General features: G+C 52.1%; 1 protein-coding gene across 16 annotated transcripts in view; it reads right to left on the reverse strand.

The window, feature by feature from the left end:
• The window catches only part of Dab2ip (DAB2 interacting protein), a 183066-nt gene that overhangs the window by 26276 nt on the left and 135852 nt on the right, over positions 1–20938 (reverse strand). For 15 of the 16 annotated variants that reach the window (XR_013090351.2, XM_076845543.2, XM_076845548.2 and 12 more), the window contains one exon: positions 313–466. Coding sequence is in view for 15 of the 16 variants with exons in the window: in XM_076845543.2 (XP_076701658.1) it covers positions 313–466 (154 nt within the window). In the remaining variant the exon portion in view is untranslated. Of the gene's footprint in view, positions 1–312; positions 467–16509; positions 16688–20938 lie in introns of those variants that run through there. The other variant, XM_076845551.2, reaches the window with a different exon arrangement.

Genomic DNA, 20938 nt, shown 5'->3' on the forward strand with positions numbered 1-20938 from the left:
GTGAGCAGGCTCCAACCATGGGCTCTGGGCTTGTGCAATTCTATAGCAGTTCTTTTTCCTTAACTCACTTTTACCCAGTGGGGACCCAAAAGTGTCACCTGTTTTACAAAGAGAGCAGGCCCTGGTCCATTCTTAGGAGCCCATCCCTGGGTCTCTTGTCTCCCAGGAGCCAAAAGCTATCAGCAGATGTGGCCACTGTCTCAAAGAGACTATCCACTGCCAAGGACACAATATTCCAAAGGAGTCTGGAGGAGTCCAGCCTGGTCAGAGATAGACAAAGGTGCTGCCAACCTCTCCCCTGGTGAGACCCACCTCAAAACAGTAGTCCTGGCCCAGGATGCTGCTGTGCACAGGCTTGATGACCACCTCCTCCTCCATGCTGAGGTCCAGCGCCTCCACCGCACTGCTGGGGCTGAGCAGGGACTCGTGGGAGCGAGACTCCTTCAGCCTTGGCATCAGATGGGACCTGAGGAGGTAGGCAGTTGATGTGTCAGGGCCAGGCCAAGCGGGGTGGCTGTGCCCCACCCCACTTGTCTCATCCCTGCACCATTGCCCTCCTCAGCGGCAGTCATTCCTCCTCCAATCCTTGCTGCCCTTTGTTTTCAGGCAGGCTTGGTGGGAGGAGTGTCCCCCAAACCCACCAGTTCCTCTTCCCCACTGTGGGGGTCTAGGTAAGAAGTTCAGCCCCTAAGAGCAAGAAACGAGGATTCCATGACCACTTGGGTTTAAACTGAGCTTCTGAGACTGCAGGGCAGGGTTGGACCTGGCTCTTTAGCAGCCCCAGAGTCCCACCAAGAGCTGCCCAGGTTTAGGCAGCTTTTGCGGGTTCTGTAGCCTTTCTCACCTTCCCTGCATCAGCCCTGTCCCCATCCAAGACCAAAGTAATCACTATCCCAACGCTTGTCCAGAATGCCACTGCCAACAAAGCCCTTTCCCCCACACTGCCTCACTCCCAGCCTCACACACAGTAGCACAGGCCCAGGAACCTCCACTGCTCTATTTTATAGAAGCTCTGAGCAGAAGGGATGCCACAGTCTCCGCACAGTATCCAAAACATTGAGACTCAGTCGGGGTCCATTAGCTGGCGCTCTGGGGCCTAGGCCAAAGTCAATGGGCTTGACACAGGCCTTGGCATGAGGAACAAAGATGCCACCTGGTAACCAAATGGAGCTCAGATCTGGACTGGCCCTAACAAAATGGCCTTGAACCTAAGCCCACTGCTCACTTACTGTATGGCACTGGGCAAGTTCATCCCTCTCTGTACCTATGGTTCTTCAGTGCATCACATGAAATACACATCAGCATACCTGCTCCCAGTGCTTGGTAATGACCACCAAAAAGAAATGAAGGTCCAACTGGAGCCCCCTCCACAGCTGGGCCAGAGGAAAAGCCCACAGTTTAGTCTGACATAAGGCTACCGTTGGTAAGGGAGACACCTGGTTTAGATACACTAGGTGAGCAGGCTCCAGCCATGGGCTCTGGGCTTGTAATTCTATAGCAGCTTTTTTTCCTTAACTCACCTTTACCCAGGGGGGGCCCAGAAGTGTCACCTGTTTTACAAAGAGAGCAGGCACTGGTACATTCTTAGGAGCTCAGTAAAGAGGAATGACATACCTCATCCCTGGGTCTCTTGTCTCCCAGCAGCCACATACTATAAGCAGACTTCCTTCCCACAACACCCTTTGCTTTTTGGCTCCTGACCAGTTCATCATCCTCTCCCTACCTTAGATCAGGCTAAGATCTGACCTTGACCTTGAAAGACTCAGAGCCTGATAGACATTTGCATGCAGAGCACACCCATTTCCATAACCACATGGAGTAAAGAAGGCTGAGGCCTATGATGTATGGGCTCAGGGATCCAGAAAATTTCCACATCTCCATGGCAACAACCCTATGTGCATATGAACTTTCATTCAGCACAAAGTCTGGGCACTCAAAGTGTCAGAGCTGGAAGTGAGACCCCCAGGCCTTAGAAATCCCACATGGTGTGCTCCAGTAGACTCTTTCACTCATCTCTCAGACCTCCTCATGACCACGGGAAGCTGGCTTCAGACCAGAGCAAAGCTGTGAGGTGGGCTGAAGTCAGCTCAGAAACCATCCAAATCCCCCTGGGTTCCCTCTGGGGCTTCTCAGTGTGGCCTAAGCCCAGGACCCTCTCCTGGGATGCCCAGTTTGTAAAGGTGCAGGGTGGCTTACCCATAATGCCATACCATCCTATGTGTTCAGACAGGACTTATCCCTTGATGACCTCTCAGTCCTTGCTCAGATTGCTAGGCCTTCTCCCATTGCAACACTGACAAACATTATGGGGAGGTCTGCCTTCCCCTTCTCACCTGGGGCCTGGGCTAGGCAGCCTCACCCTCAGACTCTAGGCCTCCCTCACAGAAAAAGCTTCATACTTCAGTGGAAGAGATGCACTGGCTCAGATGTTGGGGAGTCTGAGGAAGTTGGGCTTGCCTAGGAAGGCCTGGAACTCACAGTAGGGATCAGGCTACTCTTTGGCCCAGCCTGGCAAATCCTGCCAGGTTAGGATGCTGGAGTCAGAGTGGGTCAGGTAGTAGCCTGGGATGTACAAAGGGAGGCGCTGATGAGCTGGGCCACCTTCTGCCTGAGATGTCTGAACGAGTTGGCTGGCTGGAGAGAAACAAGGGGCCTTTTACAGCTCACTGAACCTGCCTAGGGAGACCTAACGGGTGCCTTGTTCTGCAGCCCCAGGAGCCTAGTTCAGACCCTCAACAGCCAGAGCCCACAGACTGTGACTGCAGAACCCCTCCCCTCCTTCTTCACTGTCCTGTCCTGTAAATGTGCTCCAGCTGGCCTGGGCCTCACTGGGCTAGGAAGATTCCTGAGAAAGAGGGCTCAGTGTAGCTCAGGGCCCTTAAGGCATCCTGGAGCAGGCTAGCCCTGACTCTCCCTGCCTCCTTTCAGACTTCTCCATGGGGGGAAGGTAAAGCAGAACTGCATCCAGCCCCACAGCCCAAGCTCACTGGAAAGAAGAGAAGCAGGGTTGCCTGGCTCCTCCCAGGCTTCCCAGGCTGCTCTGGGGCAGTAGAGGGCTGGTTGGTGGGGGCAGGATTGGAGGTGATCTTACGTGTCTATATTTTCTTCCTGTTCGCCCTGGAGTCTACCTGCAACCCCCTCCATCCTCTAAATTCTGACACACAGTAACCTTGGTCCTCATCTCATCTGGGCCCAGAAGTTGGTCAGCTATGACCCGCTGAGGTATGCCCAACTCTCTGGGTCCATTTCCTTATCTGAAAAAACAGGAAGGATTCTTGCCTCAGATGGAAAGTAGTGGTACTGAGCACACGCTGCAGGAGTGCTGTAAAGACAAGATCTGCAGGGGGAGGCATTTCCCAGGCCTTTCTGTTAAGGTGGTAGGGGGCCTTACAAAGACCAGCCCTGGACATGGCACCCTGGGCTGCTGGGTGGGGTCCACCTGCTGTTCCACCTGATCACAGAGGCCTATTTGCTGGGCAGCTCCCACTCGGAGACCCAGGTCCCTCAAGCAGGCCTCCAGGCACATGCCACTCCCTCTGCCAAGAAGCCCCCTTCCCCTATCCAACTCGAACTCCTAGCATTGGTGCATTTTCCCTCATTAAGGCTTCCTGGACTCCCAGGCTATGCTGGGAAAGTTTGTCAGAGTTGTCGCCTTGCCAGGAAGGGGGTTCCTCATGGGTAGGGCTAAGCCTGGCAGTTCTAGGATTCAGGTCCTCGGGGTTCTTGGACCAAAGCTCCCAAACCTCTGCAGCCAAGGTTAGCTACTCCTGGAGTGAGGAGGAAATCAGCTGGGAAAAGTACAGACCTCCCTGAGCCGCAGACCCTGATGACATGACTGTTCCCTGGAAGAAGGGACAAATTAGACCTGAGGGTTTGGCTGTCAGGTCAGCTGTCTATTCAAAGTCAATTCCCAAGAGCAGCATCCCAATGTTCACCTCAGAGTCTCTACAGAAGAGCCTTAGGGGGATCATCTTATCCTCTTAGCAGCACCCAGTTTCCCCATGGTCCTAACCCTTTCTGGGAACTCAAACATGGCAGATTCTCTAAGGCCCACGATGGCCCTCGAGGACTAGAGCCCCTAGAGCTCTTGCACAGTCTTTCCCTGTATCCTCCATGGTACGGGACTCTCACACCTCCCAGAAATAAGTGTGGCACCAGGATTCCCAGGTCACTTGTGGGAAACAGGTCACAGGACAGTGAGATCTGCCCTGGATTCTACTGCTTTTGAGAGCTGGTCTGGCCAGGGCCTAGGGCATGCAGGGATGGAGTATCCCAGTGGCCATCCCCAGCGGACCACAGCAGTACCCCTCCACTAGGAGGGCCCCTCCACCTGGCATGGCCTCCCTCCCTCCCCTCACAGCCTAGAAGACAAGCAAGTCCCAGAGGCCTTAAGGTGGTATTCAAATCCAGTCCTCTATCACTATACCCTGGTTAGTGACCTAGCCATGGACTCTGCCTTCCAGTGCCTTGGCCCAGGCTCTTTCTTCAGCCTGTCCTACCTTTTCCTCCATCTTTCTGTTTAACAAAGTCCTTCCATTTTCAAGGCCAACCAATGCCACCATAATAATACTCTTCTGGTCTCTCCAGCCAGCCAGTCCACACCCATGCACTTGAGCCCCATCCATGCCTTAAACACTTGGTTCCTTGCTTAATTCTCATGATGACCCTCTCAGGTTTAAGACACTGAGAGTCTGAAAGGCTTGACTTGAACAATGTCCTCCAGTAGCAAGACTGCGGAGGATTGCACCCCAGCTCGGTGGAGTCCAAAATTGACTCCATCAGTGTATACCACAGCCCCAGCCTGGCCTTTCAAGGCCCCATAGGTGGCCATGGGCAGAAGGGCAGAGAAGGTCCTCAGGCAGGCTGATGACTCCCTGTGGCTGTGACCTGCTCACTCCAAGGGCAGCCTTGCCCAGGTCCCAGGAAATGTGGGCATAAGCATGGGGGAGTCACTGCTGGAGACAGAGCCAGTCCCAACAGCAGCTCATTGTAAGAACCCAGTAGCAGGAACAATGGGACATTGTCCCAGCTCCTAGGCCACAGCCTTATCTGATAGCCTTCCAGCCAAGCCACAAGCTGTTTTTCAACTCTGATCCTTTTTCTCTTAAAAGGTTAGTGACATAGAAATTCCAGAAACTCTCCTTATTTCAAGCTCAGGGGGGACCTACAAACAAAAACAATGTTTGTGATAACTAAAAATAGCTCTGACACAGGATGCTTGCAGCTATGGGTGGGGTAAACTGAGAGTAGGGTATTTAGCCTGGGAAGTAAGAGGCTAAGGATCACTCTCCAAATCTCAAAAGGACAGAGGGAGCTGCCCTTTGCTTCCCCAAGGCAGGCCTGGGAATAGCTCATTGCCAGTTGTCCCCAAACAGACCAGGCTCATTTGCTTTTAGAGTGTGTGAACTTCTTGTCTCTGGAAAGTACACAAACAAGAGCTGGGAGACCCTTAAAGACACACTGTGGAGAGAACGCTTGCACTGCTGGAGTCACAGGTGGGCAATGCATGCACGCAGGCAGGCAGTGGGGTGAGCGCATGCTACAGAAATGCCACCAGAAGCTGGGATAAGGTAGCAAGACAGAGGCCCTAGAATCCAGGGTGCCCAGCTGCAGGAGCTGTCAGTTTCTATTCCTGACAAAACACAGAACTGTAAGTGCCTTAAGCCATGCAAGTCTCCAGGCCTGTCTCCATCCACAAGTGGGGGTAATGGCACACTTTCCTCTCAGGTTTGCTCTAAGGATTAAATGAGAATGCAGATTCTCAGGAGGCAAAGGTCAGTGCCAGGGACTATGTCAGTCACTCATGACTGTCCCGTTCCTCTTTACCCACCTCATGGTCATGCACTGTTTAAGAATGGGACACACCAATGAACAACACTGGTGAGCAATGGACACAGTGTTTACTGAGGCTGACAATTCTAGGGTAGCTGGTAATGGAGTGATGGGATAGGTGCTCCCGGACTGTCCCCTGTTCCTTCCCTGACCACTCAATTCTCTACTTCCTCCACCTGTAAAATGGGAATACTCCATCTGCTCAAAAGCTCAGGATGCCTCAAGTTTTTAAAATGCCCTGAATTTCCATTAGTGAAATTAAGGAAGTGGGGAGGTCCCATAGCCTGTGACTCCTTGGCATGGTACTTTCCAGCCCCAGGTGCTTGTGTGGTTCCATGCTACACCTACTGCCACAACCAGGCCTGGACTGGGAAGAAACTTTAGATAAGGTGGGTCTTCGCAGTCAGGACCCAGTCAGATGTCCAAGCCCCACCTGGTGGGACATACTCACTGAGCCTGTGCCTGTACCCTAGGCAGGCCCAGGCTGTGGTGCTAGAGATGTCTACCTGCAGGAGAGTGGCACCCTTTCTGGACGCTGTCCTGGAACATGTCAGGATAAGGGCACTGACCTCCTGGGAATTGAGCAGCAGAACATAAACAGGGCCATGCCCTTCTGGGAACATCCAGCAGACACATCTTTCCTCAGTCAGGCCCTGCCCTGCTGCCCTGGGAACTGGCTGCGAGAAAGCCAGTGCTTGCTCCTGGCCCAGCTGGGTTCCCAGGAGGGGAGAAAAATGTAGTCATCTGGTGGCCTTCAGGGCCCTGGGGATACAAAGACTGTCCTAATAAGGCAGGGAGGCTGGTCACTCAGCCTGGGAAGGCTTCCTAGGATGACAGGCAATGGAGGCATGGTCCCTTTCAGCCCTGGGTCCCCTCATTCTGAGGCAGGGGCAGGCTGCACAGAGTCAACCAGGAGCAAGTGTGATGCCCCCATGCACATACTGAGCCCTGCCTTTACCTTATCCCTGGGGTCACCACACCACAGGGCTGACCACTCAATTCCCTACTTCCTCTACCTGTAAAATGGGAATACTCCATCTTGAACTGACAAGGAGGAGGGCCTCACACCCCGGCAACCAAGAGAAGATAGGGGCCAGGAGGGGCAGAACATGTCTATAATTCTAGCTACTCAGGAGACTAAGGCAGGAGGATCACAAGTTCAAGGGCAGCCTGGGCAACTTACTGAGATCTAAGATAAAAAGGAATGGGGATACAGCTCAGTGGAAGAGTGCTTGCCTAGCATGCACAAGGCACCCTGGGTACCATCCCCAGCACTGCAAACAACAAAACAGGGTGGCTCATCAATCACTATGGCTACAACACAGCTGGAGACCAAGTACCACAGTACCCAACAGACACTAATCAAATGAAGAAACAATGTGGCAGGCTGAATCTAAAAGCCACCTACTGTGCACCTACTGGGTTCCCAGCAACATGACAGGTGATCTTACACACATGTATCAACTCACACTTTCCCCAAGAACCTTACTTTGAAGGTAGCATGGTCCCAGATGACAGGAAAGTAGGAACTCAATCTGAGGCCCTTGGAGACCTGGCTCAGGGATGACCCCTGCCACATTCACCCCTGGTGAATTCAGTTTCTATAAAGGACTCTTTCAGACACATCTCCTTTGCTGAAGAGGAAACTGAAGCTTGGAGAGCAGGAGTGGCTCAGCAGATCGTAGAGTCCAGAGTGAAAGTTGGGATCATCATCCTTCTTTTGGGCAATCCTGGTCCCTTTATCATGTGGAGCCAGGCCTGGGGGCTGAGCGTCCAATCAACCTAGTGTCCCAGCAAAGGCCCATCCCTCTTGCCATAAGGGAGGGGAAGAACCTTCCAGGGAGCCCTGGGTTCCTGCCTGTGACCCCAGACTCCCCCTCTTTCTCTTGGACCCACAGATTCTGAATAAGTTCTATCCCCTCTCTAGGCTGAGCTACTTCTGAGAGTCCCAAAAGCCCTATGTCAACTTCCTATTTACCAAAGGGACTGTGACTACTTGAGTACTATGACCACCACCTGTAGTAACACAAGAGTGCCTCACTGCTGCCTGGTGACGACTTGGGCCACAGGCCTGGCGAGAGACCAGGGTTGTTAGAGGTGCTGGTCTGGTCCCCAAATAGCAGAGCAGACAGACTTCAGTACCCTGAGCAGACCCCAGCCCACCCTTTCCAGGATAACTGTGCAGATTGAGTGGAGTCTTGCAAAAGACATTTGGGATCACATTTACCTTTCCACATCTTACTTCCTTTGGGGTGGAGGGATTGAGAGAGAGAAGAAACAAAAAACTTTCCATCTAATCCCCCAAGTCATCCTGCAACCTGAATAATTTCGAGTTTTTAATCAATAGCTGTCAGACTTGTCAAATTACTTTGGGGACCGCAAAGCAGTTTTTAAACATTCATAAACCTCAGTAGAACAGCGAGGTGCCCTGAATTTTAAGAGAAGAGAATCTAAGGAACACTCATTGAATAGGATGAGATTTGAGCTAATGGAAAGTGAGTTGAGGGCAAACTGCCCCTCCTGCTTTCAGCTCTTGGCCCTTCCCAGGTCCCCAGGAGAAACCACCAGCTTGGCCTGTCACTCAGATCAGGGAGGAGGACACCCATAGTTCTAAACCCTGACTCAGTGAGCTAAGGAAAGCAGTGCCCCATCCCCCTACACTCAAGCCCCAGGAAAGGAGCCAATTTCCTTACATGGCACTCAGGATTCCAACCCCAGCCACATCTGAAGTGACCTCAACAGCCGGACTTCCATGCCAACTGCACATAAACTGACCCTCTGTCTGTTGTCCTGCCCCCGACTTGTCTAACTGGACCCTCTTGAGATGTTTCAAGGCCCAGATTGAGGTGTTCCCTCCCCTGTGAGTTCAACCTGTCCCTGACCTCTCAACACACTCAGGCACCCCCTTGGTCTGATGAGTCACACCACTGAGGGTGGGGCTAGTTTCAGACTGGTTCCCCAACTCCCACCAGAAACCCTAAATACCTCCAACAGCAGCCTCGGGTCTGGGAGATGCAGGACCCAGGAGAGAGTGATGATGATGTACAAAATAAGGAGTTAACTGAAAACCAGGGACTCCCATTCTCCAGAAAGCCTCTTCCTTTCTGGTTAATCTACGTACTCTCAGCTTTCCACCTCCAGGAAGTCTCCTTTGGCTTGTGTTGGCCCCTCTGCAGAATGTGGGGGCACAACCATCTTCTCCCACCCCATCTCCTCTGCCCAAGACTTAGGGGCCATGCCACAAAGCCTCCTGGGACTGTGCAGGATGTTCAGATTAGGGTAACTGGTGATCTGAGGGTCTTCTTTCCTAACCCCTGGGTACCAGGCTTCTGCTTCAACCAAGGACCAGCCGCTTATCAACATGCTCCAGGAACTAAGCCGATTGAACACAAGAGGAGGCCTCCTTCTTTAAATCACACAAACAATATTCTGTGATCTTGGTCAAATTAATAACTGTATCTCAGTTTTTCCATTCATAAAATGAGGACACCCCCACCTGTGGCCCCATTACTAGTGTAGAGATCACCTGATCTACAGTGATGTCTTTACATATGGCCCTGTGGTTAGCCATGGCTTCATGTCCTGCCCAGGCTAGACTGGGACACTGCTTTACCCTGGGCATTCTGTTCTCTCCCTAGTGTTTCTCTGATGCTCCTGGCTTCTCCCTGGCCCACTGACATTTCCAAGATGCCTTTCTCCACATGGTCAGCAGATCTTTCCTGCCTGTCTTAAGAAGCATGTCTGCCAACTGACTCCTTCCCACCTTATCTGCTCTATCACCCACCCGCAAGAACAGGCTCAAAGTACAGGCACTTCAAAGACCCTCTTTAAGGAGGGACATATCTGGGAATAGGCATTGATACTCAAGATTGTTCGTCAGGCTGGTGCCTCTTCAATTCTAGCCACTATCTGGAATGGAGGGAGTTTGTGGCCATACAGGGACCTCTCCTTATTGGTAGCTTGACCTCAGAGAAGCAGCAAAAACATGATGGGAAAGGAGTACTGAGTAAAGAACCGTGGGCTTCCTCCTGCACTCAGCTCCCTCACCTGTCAACTGGGCTGTCTTTTTGCAGAGCTTACTTAAGATTCACTATGCTAATGCCCCATGTGGGCCCAGGCTGAGTTAACCCACCTGCCCAGTATATACTAACTGAGTACCTCTGGCATTCCAACTCTGAGTCTAAGGTTTTGAGCTGGGGAATCCCACTGGGCAACAGAGCAGCAGCTTCTCAGACTGTAACAGAAGACAGCCAGGAGTATTCAATGGCAGTAGAACAGCAGGAGAGAGCAGCTACTGGCAAGCCCCAGGCTTCTGGGCCACTGGCAAAGGTGGAAACTCAGAAAAATTATGTCAAAGAAAATCTGGGGTGGGAAGGGTCAGTGGCACTTAAGTACCTACACACCCACCTCTCACCCTACTATCCCACATCCTAGGAAGTGTGTGCAGCAGGCACTGGTCCCATACTTTGCAGATCCCATACCTCTCACTCTTGTGAAGCTAACTACTGTTAAGGAAACTGAGGCTTAGAGCCCTCAAGGGGCTTCCCCAAAGCCAGAGTGTCCAGTCTCGAGTCCCCTCGTCTCCCACATTCCACACTTACTGACTCCAGGGTAAGTCAGTGCATCTGTCATTTACCACCTGGCCCAAGAGACTGCAGCCAATCAAGCCACAAAACATAGCTTCCAAGGTGTGTCCCAAAGCCAGTTGGGCCATCCCTGCTCAGCACATTGGGCTGTAGTCTCGCAGGGCTGCCTGCCTTTGCTCAAGGTGAGACACTCCCAGCAGCCAAGCCCTCCTTCTCTGTGCTTGGCTCAAAGGCCACTGCCTCTATGAGTCTCCCCAACACAGGTGACAAACTCCCTCCGGCCCCCAACAAGGAAGTGAGGCTTAGAGAGGCCAAGCAGTTTGCCCAACATCACAGCCCACAGGCACAGTGTGGGTCTAATTCTTCTTAACACCTTTCGATGCCTCAGGCCTTCACCAAACCCGCAGAAATTACATGATCAAATGTACATGAATGCAAGTGACTACAGGATCCTTGGGTCACCAAAATGCCACCAAACCTTGCCTTTGTTATCTGCTGGTGATCCTGTCTATAAAATGAGAAAACCATCTAGTTGGTGGGCAGTCTTATCTGCCCCCAGCACGGTAGTGAGTGAGGGTGTTGTTAGACACCAAGACTTGGCTGAGATAAGCCAAAACCCACTCTGACTTTTCCAGAAATGGGGCACTTCCCCAGTGAAGATTCAGGCACACCAAAGTGACCTGGCTTCTGACAACTGTTCCAAATATTTAAGCTGGAGCCAAAACATTCTAGGCCAACACAACCTTCTCAGTTTTCTGCCACCCCCTACCAGGGCCTGATGGAGCAGGGCAGCACCAGCAGGCAGAATGTGAGACAAAGCTCCATGGGGGCTGGGGCAGAGTTAGCATGGCCCCCAAGTCCCAGCACAGCCCCACAGACCAGCCTAGGGCTGAACTCAGCAAAGGCCAAGCTCCTCAGCTCAGAAACTTCCAGCGGTTCCTGACATTTCCAGGTTCTCAGCAGAACCTCCTAGAGGTGGCTGCCTATGGAAAACAGCACAGACACTGGATCTCTCTCACTTCAAACAAACTCGGAACCACACTCTTCTTGGTCCCGGAATGTGGGCAGACCTATCCTGATCGTTTCCAAGTTCCAGGCTGAAGGTGGCTGTTGGGGCAGAGATGCCTGGCTGGGGAACTCCTGAGTCTCCCCAGAGGGGGACCTGTGGCTACCACTCTCTGACTGGGTGTGCACTGCCACCTGGCTCATTCAGGTCCCCCTGGACTTGTGAGCTGGCAATCTCACTCCTTCCCAGACTCCCTCCTTCATTCCAACTTGAAGCCACTCACCATCCCTCAGTGTGGCCACCAGGCTCACCAGGTAGGGGATGCCATGCAGTCAGACCAGTTACCCAGCAGCCCACTGTTCCCCAGGAGCCCCAGCCAGTCCAACCCTGCTCTGGTCCTAGACATACTTCTCCAGCCCTGTCCACTGGGACTAATCATAGCTAGTTAAACAAAGGCCATGTTCCAACTCTCTGTAATGTGCTTTTAAAGGGCCAGTGTCCCACTTGGCCTACTGGGAAATTAAAGGTATAGCTCCCTTTTTTCCTTACAGGAAGCAGAAAAGCAAAAAACAAACAAACAAACAAAAACCCACAAAACAACACCAATACCGCTGCCACCACAACAAAACAAATTAAAAAACCAAAACCAAAGCAAAAACAAAAACCACTCCAAAAAGTTGTGATCAGATTAGAGGTCTGGAGCTTCCAAGACAGACTTCAGGTAAATGAGTAAGAGTTAAAAAACAAAGTTCAGCGTTGGAGGTGTGGCTCACTGGTATAGCACTTGCCTGCCACAAGCAAAGCCCTGGGTTTGATCCCTAGCCAAAAAAGAAAAAAAGTCAAGTTTCACCTGAACATCTCAACCCCAAAACAAAAAGAACATGACTAACACTCAAGAATAAAAGCAGGCATGGCAGCCATTTTGAATGCTCACTATGGGCCGGCACAGTGCTCGGCACTTGGTGGTAATGTATCCTCAAAACCCATGACAGGCAGTGCCACTGCCCCATCCTCCAGAGAAAAAAGTTGAGGTCAGCAGAGGTGTTTGCTAGGATTCCACAGAACTGGGACACAACTCACAGGAGGTCGGCCAAAGGCAGCCTCTTCCTCCTTCCTGCTCCCCACAAAGAGACTTAGCTCTCCCTACCTCCACCCCATGCCCACCTGCTCCACATCCTCCATCATCTTTCCCTCTTAGGAGGAAAAGGCAATGGTGAGAATGAGGAATCACTTATCGCAGGTGTCCAACTTCTGGGCTTTCAGGCTGAGCCCCAAACCCTGTGAGGTCCATTCTGTCACTTCCTGCATCTTCTGAATGAGGAGACTGGGAATCATGAATTCTGACACAACATAAAAGGAGACACAAACGCCACGGAAAGGAGGAGGCAGAAAAGGAGGAGGGAGTTAGAAGCAGGGATGAGGGAGAAAAGAGGTACTTTACCCCCAGGCCCTCCCCAGTAGACTGTGTGGTCAGGTGGCAGGTGAGGGGAACCAAGGCAGGTGCGAGAAACTGTCCTTCTGAACCCAAGGCTCAGACAGAGCCTGTCCACAGAAATGGAGGTTCTCTGGGCCCCTCGGCACTACAGGCATACGTGTCATCCTGTCCCGTCCCCTGCCCACTCCTGTTCAAGGATAAAGGGCCAGTGCAGCTCACTCTGCCCACAGGGAGTACAGTATCAGCCAAGCTACAAACACTGCTACACAATCAGGGAGCTCCAAAGCTGGGGCTCCCTTTGCAGGAGCACTCGGAGATTTGACAAGGTTCAAGGCTCCCATTTCATCTTCTTGAACCCTGAATTATCTGGTGTGGATGTGGGCAAGGGGTGTCGAGCATCAGAGGAAACAGGATAGGGGCAGGAGGAATGCCCTTTAACCCCAGCAGACCACACGTTGTCCAGGTGCCTTAAACCCCACCATTCATGGGGTTAACAGGGAGGCCTGGTATAGGGGTGTTGTGCCGTTCTGGTTGTGTTATTTAGCAAGTGTGGACCACTAGGCAGGCGAGTCCTTTCACTCTCTAGAGGCTCAGTTTCCTCGGGTATAAAATGAAGTACTACACTAGCCCCTAATAACACATGGAAAAACACTCGTTAGCCAGATGCAGAAAATGCATTTAGCAAAGCAAATAGGAACCCTAAAGACGCAAATATCTGAATGTCACTCATTCAACAGGCATCAAAAACCCACTAGGGTTCCATCAGACCTTAGGTTATTCCCAACCTTGTGCTGCAAACCAAGAAACTTTCCATACTCTCCCCCAAGCCAGCAAAGCCATGGGTAAGGTAAAGGTCCTGCCCACCAAAATATTCTATAAAGACTTCAAACTTCTCTCAAAGCCAAACACAAGAAGTTTTCTAGAAATCGGCCACTATTGTAAAGAAGTCTACCTCTGCTCTAAGAAAGATGCTTGGAGTAACCCCAGCTCCAGGCATTCTGGCTTAGGGGCCTTGGACCCCCTAAGAGATTGGAACAAGGAAAGGATATGACAGAGGCTAGATAGGGTCAGCAAACTAAGCAGAAGTCAGAAAAAGTGAGACATACACAGGGCAGATAGACAGTCCTCCAGAGCACGAGGCAGTAGCGACTGAGAGAGCTGTTAAACACCATTCTGGGGCCTATGTGGTCCTCCTGAACCAGTAACTCTGGGGATTCTGCAAGAATTGTGGTGCAGGTCCATGGGATGAGCCGCAGCCCAGCCCGCAGCCAGCCCCGCTCCCTGGTTCCACCCGGTTGCCTCCCCCTCACTGCCTTTTTCTTTTCAACACACCTGTGTGTTCGGACCCCAATGGTTCTCGCCAGGTCACCAAAGGCCTTTATGGTGCCAAAGTCAACTTAAGAGATAGCTGGCTGCTCGTCCCTGAAACCCAGACTGTTGCATTCTGGACTCCTCCCTCCTCACAGGCCACCGCTCCCTTTCCTCCTTTTCCCCAGGTGTTGGGAATCCTCAGTGCTCTCATTTTGGAGACACTCTTCACAGCAAAACACATTCCTCTGGTGATGTCATCCACTCCTGGAGCTTTAAATATCTCCAGTGTGCTCACGACTCATATTTACATCTCTAGCCCTTCTCTCTGAGCTCCAGACTCTTATCTAAATGCTGGCCTGACATCTTTTTGGTGCCTGAAATGTCCCACCTGGAGCCTGTCTCAGAGGGAAGCCAGGAGTCTCCAGACAAGCATCCTCCTCTTCCCCGCATTCACAATCCAATCCATCAGCACATCCTCACCCCTGATACACACTGAGCCTGCCAGCCTTCCCTGACATTAGGCTTCCTCCTTTACTCTCTGTCAGGTAGTCAAAGGGACCCTTTAGAAATGCAAAGTACATCATTTTACTCTTTCAGCTAAAAACCCTTCAATTACTCCTGACAGCTCCAAATAACCCTGAACCCCCCACAGGTAGAAGTGGCCTACCCACCCTCTGACCTCATCAGCAACAAGCCCATGAAGTCTCTGCTTCCCTGCCTCAGGACCAGGTACTCAATGCTCCCTGGGCTAGGAGTTCATGCTCTACCCTGCTCTCCAGATCAGCTGCCTTCTGGCATCTTTTGGAACTCCCTGACTGCTTCCTCCACAATGGGTCCTGCCCCGCCCCCCACTCCTCCCCAGTGAAACACCTGCCTGGTTTCTTCATAGCACCTTGCTCATGAAGTCAGCAAGTGTAAAGTGCAAACTATGTGCCAGGCACCATGTTGGGCACTGCGGCTACAGGTGCTAAACAAAGCAGACAGAAGTCTCCACCTTACGTTTCCATAGGAGAAGCTCACTCATTCTGGAAATATTTTGTTTCTCCACTTGTTCTCTCCCACCACCAGGTAAGCTCTATGTGGCCAAGGGCTGGGTCTGTTAAAATTTGTATCCTAAGAGAGGGTCTGCCATGGTGAAAGCTCATGAGTGCTTATGAAATGAATATGCCCAAGGACCAGACAGCAAAGGAAACAAAACCAGAAAGACACAAGAAATCAAGAGTCAGCTAGCTCTTCACTGCTTCAGGACAGACACCTCTTGTTATCCCAGGGCCCCAGGTAAGAAGGAAGGCTTCTGCCATGTCCCCATCTAGTAGCCCCAAGTCCTTTGGGAGGACAGACAGATGCACAAGATTTTCCTGTAACTACTGGAGAACAGATGGGTGATGCAGGCCTGAGCACTTAGGAAGGGCTTCCTGAAGAGGTGAGGTCTGAACAAGGCCAACTCACACCCCCACCCTCCACCCACTAGAAAAAGAGAAAAACAAATTTGTGTTTTAGGGCTACCATGTTCTTTGCTCTAGCAGGAGACAAGGAAAAAACCCTACTCCAAAAACACTTTACTTTTTATTAGTGTCTGGATCAATAAAAGTTTTAGGAGTAAAGCTTCTCTCCCTGCAATACTAACCATGAGAGACAGACTTGGATTATTAAATCTGTCTGGGAGAGGCAGTGGCTGGGAGCTCTGCAGGGCACCCCAGTGCCAGCAACTTTACCTCCATCCACCTTTGTCCTCCTGTGTGCTGGGAGCCCCAGCCTCAAGGCGCCTGGACTGAGGGTCCTTCCTGGCTGAGCAGTCTGGGGAATCAAGGCTCTCCTCAAGGACTCCCTTCCCAACCTGCCAGTTTCCTCTGCAGACATCAGAAGCCAGGCCAACTGATGCCCATCTTGCAGGTGCCCCCACAGCCTTACCTGCTTTGGCCTACTCTGATGCACTCTAGGGCTTCTCCCCAATCCCAAAGATAGCAGCTCCCCCTACCCAGGACAGGGCTTGGCCCCTGGAGCGTGCAGGTGCACGGGGGGGGGGGGGGGGGGGGGGGGGGGGGGCACAGAGGAGTGAGTCTAATAACCCCCACCCCCCACTTCTCTCTTCCTCCCCAGGCTCCAGGGGATCTGCAGGGTGGGGTGAAATCTGAATGCCTCAGGTGTTAACCACAGCAAGGCACACACCAGTCCAGCAGGTTGGCATCGGGTCCTAGAGCCAAGCCTCCACCAAGGAACAGAAATAGCCCCTCACCCTTCAGCCCCAAACCACCCTCATCAAAGACCTGGGGACCTGCCACCAGGGAGGTCATTTCCTGGGCCCCCCTCCCTCCTTCCTGGAGAGCCAATGTACAGACCTTGGTGGAGGTAATGTAGACTTTTCCACTGACCTGGGTCTGAGCACCCGAGGTCTGGGAGCCAGATCAGACTTCCGAGGATGGCTGGATCTCCACAGAACAGTACCTCCAGCCCAGCTCAAGATCTTGCCAAGGTTGTCACTGAGGAGTCCGGGACCACAGAGGCCCATTCCTGAGGGCTGTGCAGGCCCAGGTAGCTCTCACCGCCAGAATATGGGGCCTTGCAGCCAGGGCACTCATCTAAGAAGTGAGCCCAGGAAGGCTTCTTAGCACAAATCACAGCCAAATCTGTGTCCTCCACGCTAAAATTTCAAAAATGACTTTAAAAAAACAGTGGTGACAACATCTAGAGATTTCCGGTTCTCCAGAGAACAAGTGGAAAATTACAGTCTTCCATACAGGTAACCACAAGGCACAACCTCCACGTCAAAGAAGTACAGAAGGACTCTCCAAAGCAAATAATTGCTTCTAGCCACAGGCAGATCTTTCCAAGACCTTGAGCAGGGAGCAGGCCTAGCACAGAGCTCCACCAGGAAGCTAAGGGAGCCTGAGCCCAGAGGTCCCTTCCAGGCACCACCCCAGAGGGCTGGCTCCACCCAGTGTCAGATCCTGCCCCCTGGAGTCACGTTTTGGTCTTTTGCACAAGCCATTTCCTCAGCTGGCTGGAAGCAAAGCTCTTTCTTCTCATTCTGGTCTAAAATCAAAGTCCAGTGCAGGGAGTATTCCCCTTACTAACGGGCAACTCCCACTCTCACCCCCATTATCATTCTGCTTCATTTTCTACATAGCACTGATGTGAGGTCATTTTGTTTGTTTCTCCTCTTTTCCCCACCAGGAGAACCTTACTGGCTCACCCCCCTCGAGCCCAGCACACTTTGAACCAAGGCCTAGTACAAAGTCGGCAGAAGTAGGGGAAGAATGAACAGGATCTTCCTAGTTGGTCTGAACTGTGTTAGAACAAGTTTGGGGGTGAGCCAAGGTAGTAGGCTCGTCCCCCTGGGCCCCTGCCCAGCAGCTCACAGAGCATTCCAGACTTCCATGGGGCGGTGCCACGCCCCAACTCTCTCCAGGCGGAAGCAACTAGCCCCGCCCCAACCCTAGCAGCCCCAGCAGCCCTTCCCTTTCCAGGCCAGGCAATGGGTGACATTCCGCCTCCAGCTGCCACCAGCTGCAACCGCTTTCTGCTTTCTGCCAGCAACCAGCCACTGCCCTCCAGAGCACACTGAGTGGGAAGAACATTGAGCCAAGAATGGGGTGGGGCATGGGGGGTTGGGGGCGGGGGTGGTCTTGGGTCCCTACCTCCAAGCCAGCCTGAGCCCTAACAGCGGGCTGCAGGGCTCCAGCAAGTTCTCTGGTTCATGAAGGTGACAAAGCCCCACTCCCAAAGGGTCAGGCTCAAACCAGCTCAGTCAGAAGACCCTTCCTCCTGGGCATTTCCATTCAAACGTTTTTAAAAGCAACATAAAATGTGATCCAGACAGGCTTATCATGGTCACCAGGACAGAAGGACAAAGGGGATAGAAGGATAAAAAGGGAGCAGAACTCCTGACAAAGGTCCCCTAGCTGGAAGGAGTACAATGGGTCATGGCAGCAGTCCTAGATTCAAGTTCCTTTCCAGGGCTGTTTTCTCTTCTGCCGAAAGCTTATGGCTGGGACAGCAGGGCAGAAGGTGATGGTTATGGGCACAGAGGGAGGAGGTGACCTGATGAGCTGCACAAGCTCAGGAATGTGCCTAGATGCCTAGGGGCAGACAGACACCTAGGACCAAATGTTATCCCACCCACTGGCCATTCTGGAGATTCACCCCCAATCCCACCATGCACAGCTGTCACAGCAACACATTCCTCTGGGAAGGGCACACCCAGCCAACGAGATATTTTCCCACAGGGTCACTCTTTCCCATCTCACTAGAGAAGTCAAAGCTCTAGGTTTGCATTTACTGAGTCTCTACCACCTACAGGATCAAACCTCCTTCTCATACAGCCACCATGGAGCGGGATGGAACACAATGACTCTAACTGAGGCCAGGGACTGGAGGCTTCTGCTAGAGTGCTGCTCATGGCAGATGATGCCAGGAGCTTACGGAATCCAGGCCTTTGATGAAAACATTTGGCTGTGCAAGGAGGGCCCCCACCTGGTCTTTTCTAGCCATTGAGCTATCTCTGGTCCTAGCTCACCATTGCTGAGCTCTCACGAGGCACCAGACTATGTCAAGCACCTACTGTGTACAGAGAAGCAGGGTCCTAGCTGGGGAAGGGCTGATGAAGAGGTCTTACAGTGTGGCCCCAGCAGCAAACCCCAACCTGGAAGGTCCCAGATTTATTCCATCCCCAGCTGGACCCCAGGCTCCCAGCTCATCAGTGATCCTGATCCCAAGTGGCCCAACACCATCCCATCTGTTCATATCTGCATCTTCCCATTCTCCAAAGCCCAGAGGGCACCTCTACCCCCCATCCCTGCTCCCCTTAGGACCTGCTGGCCTCATGGGCAGAGATGCACTCACAGGTTGCCTGCCTTTTGAGGCAAGGCTGATCTCCCAGCTTTCATCTCAGCTTACCCAGTGTTCTAATAACATTTCCTATCAGGAGAGAGGTGAGGATATAGTCACTGAGAGGGGCTACAGAAGCCCCTTTGCCTCCAGAGCAATAGAGACTCAGGAAAGGAAGAAGCAGGACCTTTGTAACAAGCCTCCTCCAGGGTGCAGGCTTCAAGTCAGGCTTCTCTAACTGATTCCATGATCATGGCAACAACAGGCATGTCAGACTCTGTGGCCACCTTACACATGAAGTAAAGTCCAGAGACGCTAAGTCACTTGTACAAGTGACCCAACTACATCTGAAAGTAGATGTGCCTCACTCCAGACAACTGTTTGTACCTAGACCTGTCCCTCTTATCTCCCTTCCCAATTCAAACACTCCTTCCTCCTGGAAGCCTTCCTACGTTTCCTCCAGGTAGGAAGTTGACCCACATAGTTCTAATATCTTGTTATAACAGAACAGTACCCTATGACAGTACCTGTTGCCCTGCATGACAGCTGTCACTGGAGGGGGGTCACAAGCTAACAAGAAACAGCAGTCTGAAGACAGCTATCCCAAAGTGCGATTTCACACACACCAGCTGTCTGACCATGAGTGAGTTACTTCTTCCATTCCCTCCAGGCCCCAGATGGAGGTCTGCACAACCTCTCACAAGTTAGTATGAGATACATAGTTATCATCCTTGGCTACCCACAGTGGGGGAATCTCAGAGGTTGTCTTGTCCAATCACTCCTATGTGTAGCACCTGCCATGACCCTGGCTATCCAAAAACAGGCCCACAGCCGTGGGCTTCCCTGAGCAGTAAGTCCTGCATACCTCAGCACACTCCACCTTTGTTCCACTGCCAGCCAGCCACAGGCCTTCTTTCTGTCCTACCCTTCCCCAGGCACCCCCTATGCTTTCTCATGGCCTTACCTACCTTACTTCCTCTGGGCTCACCTCCTACCCCTATTTCTAATTTTCATTCACCTTTGAAGGCCCAGTTCAACCACTCCCATCTAGAGGAACCCTTCCCCAATGTCCTCAGGCACAGGAATGTGCCCAGTCTCTCCGTCTTCCTTCCCAAGCTCCCGGCCTGGGTACAGCTGCCTGCTCTTTAGAGTCCTTCTTGGGGGTCTACTCATCTATAGTTCCTCAGGGCCTGAGGCACGAGAGAAGCACATACCCTGCACGACGGTCTCCTCCTACAAGAGAAGCTAAGTCTTAGCTTCTTTCAGATCTGAAGATGTCCTTATCAATTGGACAAGGCCCTCTGGGGGACTCTAGAACTTCCCACCAGGGGCTTCCCTTTCCAGGGGTAACAAAATAATAAGCCCCCAAATTGTTAAGGGACACTTCCAGGTGATCCTTATATGTCCCGGGGGGGGGGGGGGAGATGGGTTCCCACCCCAGGAAGGGGAGACCTTCCTTGTGACATTGACTCTCTTCTTTCCAGAGGCTGCAGAGCAAAGCAGGGTTAAGACTGGAGAGGGACCTTGCAAAGGAGTCGGCCCAAGGTCTGCTATTCAAAAATAGGGCTTCTGAAGTGACCCCTGCCACACTTAACTGAAGGAAATAAGCTTGGTATTAGACTGAGGGCCAACAATGGGAAGTAGTTTCACTGCACCCCCAGCTGTGAATTTATGTGAGCACATCCAAGTGTGTATGGCTTTATCATCACAAACAACAAACATGTCCTAGCACCTGCTCTGCCAGGCCCAGTGTGAAGTATTTTACATACATTATCTCCTTTAATCCTCCAAGAGCCATAAGCTTGGTTATCCATACTGCATCTGACTAAAACTGCAGCTGACACACAGAGGGTGGGAAAGCTGCCCAAGGTCACACAGAGCTATTTACTGGGGGGGAACTGTGAACCAGGAACCCCAATGATCTGACTCCAGGCTGCTTCT

This window comes from Callospermophilus lateralis, chromosome 2 (assembly GCF_048772815.1).
Source record: "Callospermophilus lateralis isolate mCalLat2 chromosome 2, mCalLat2.hap1, whole genome shotgun sequence".
Lineage (NCBI taxonomy): Eukaryota > Metazoa > Chordata > Mammalia > Rodentia > Sciuridae > Callospermophilus > Callospermophilus lateralis.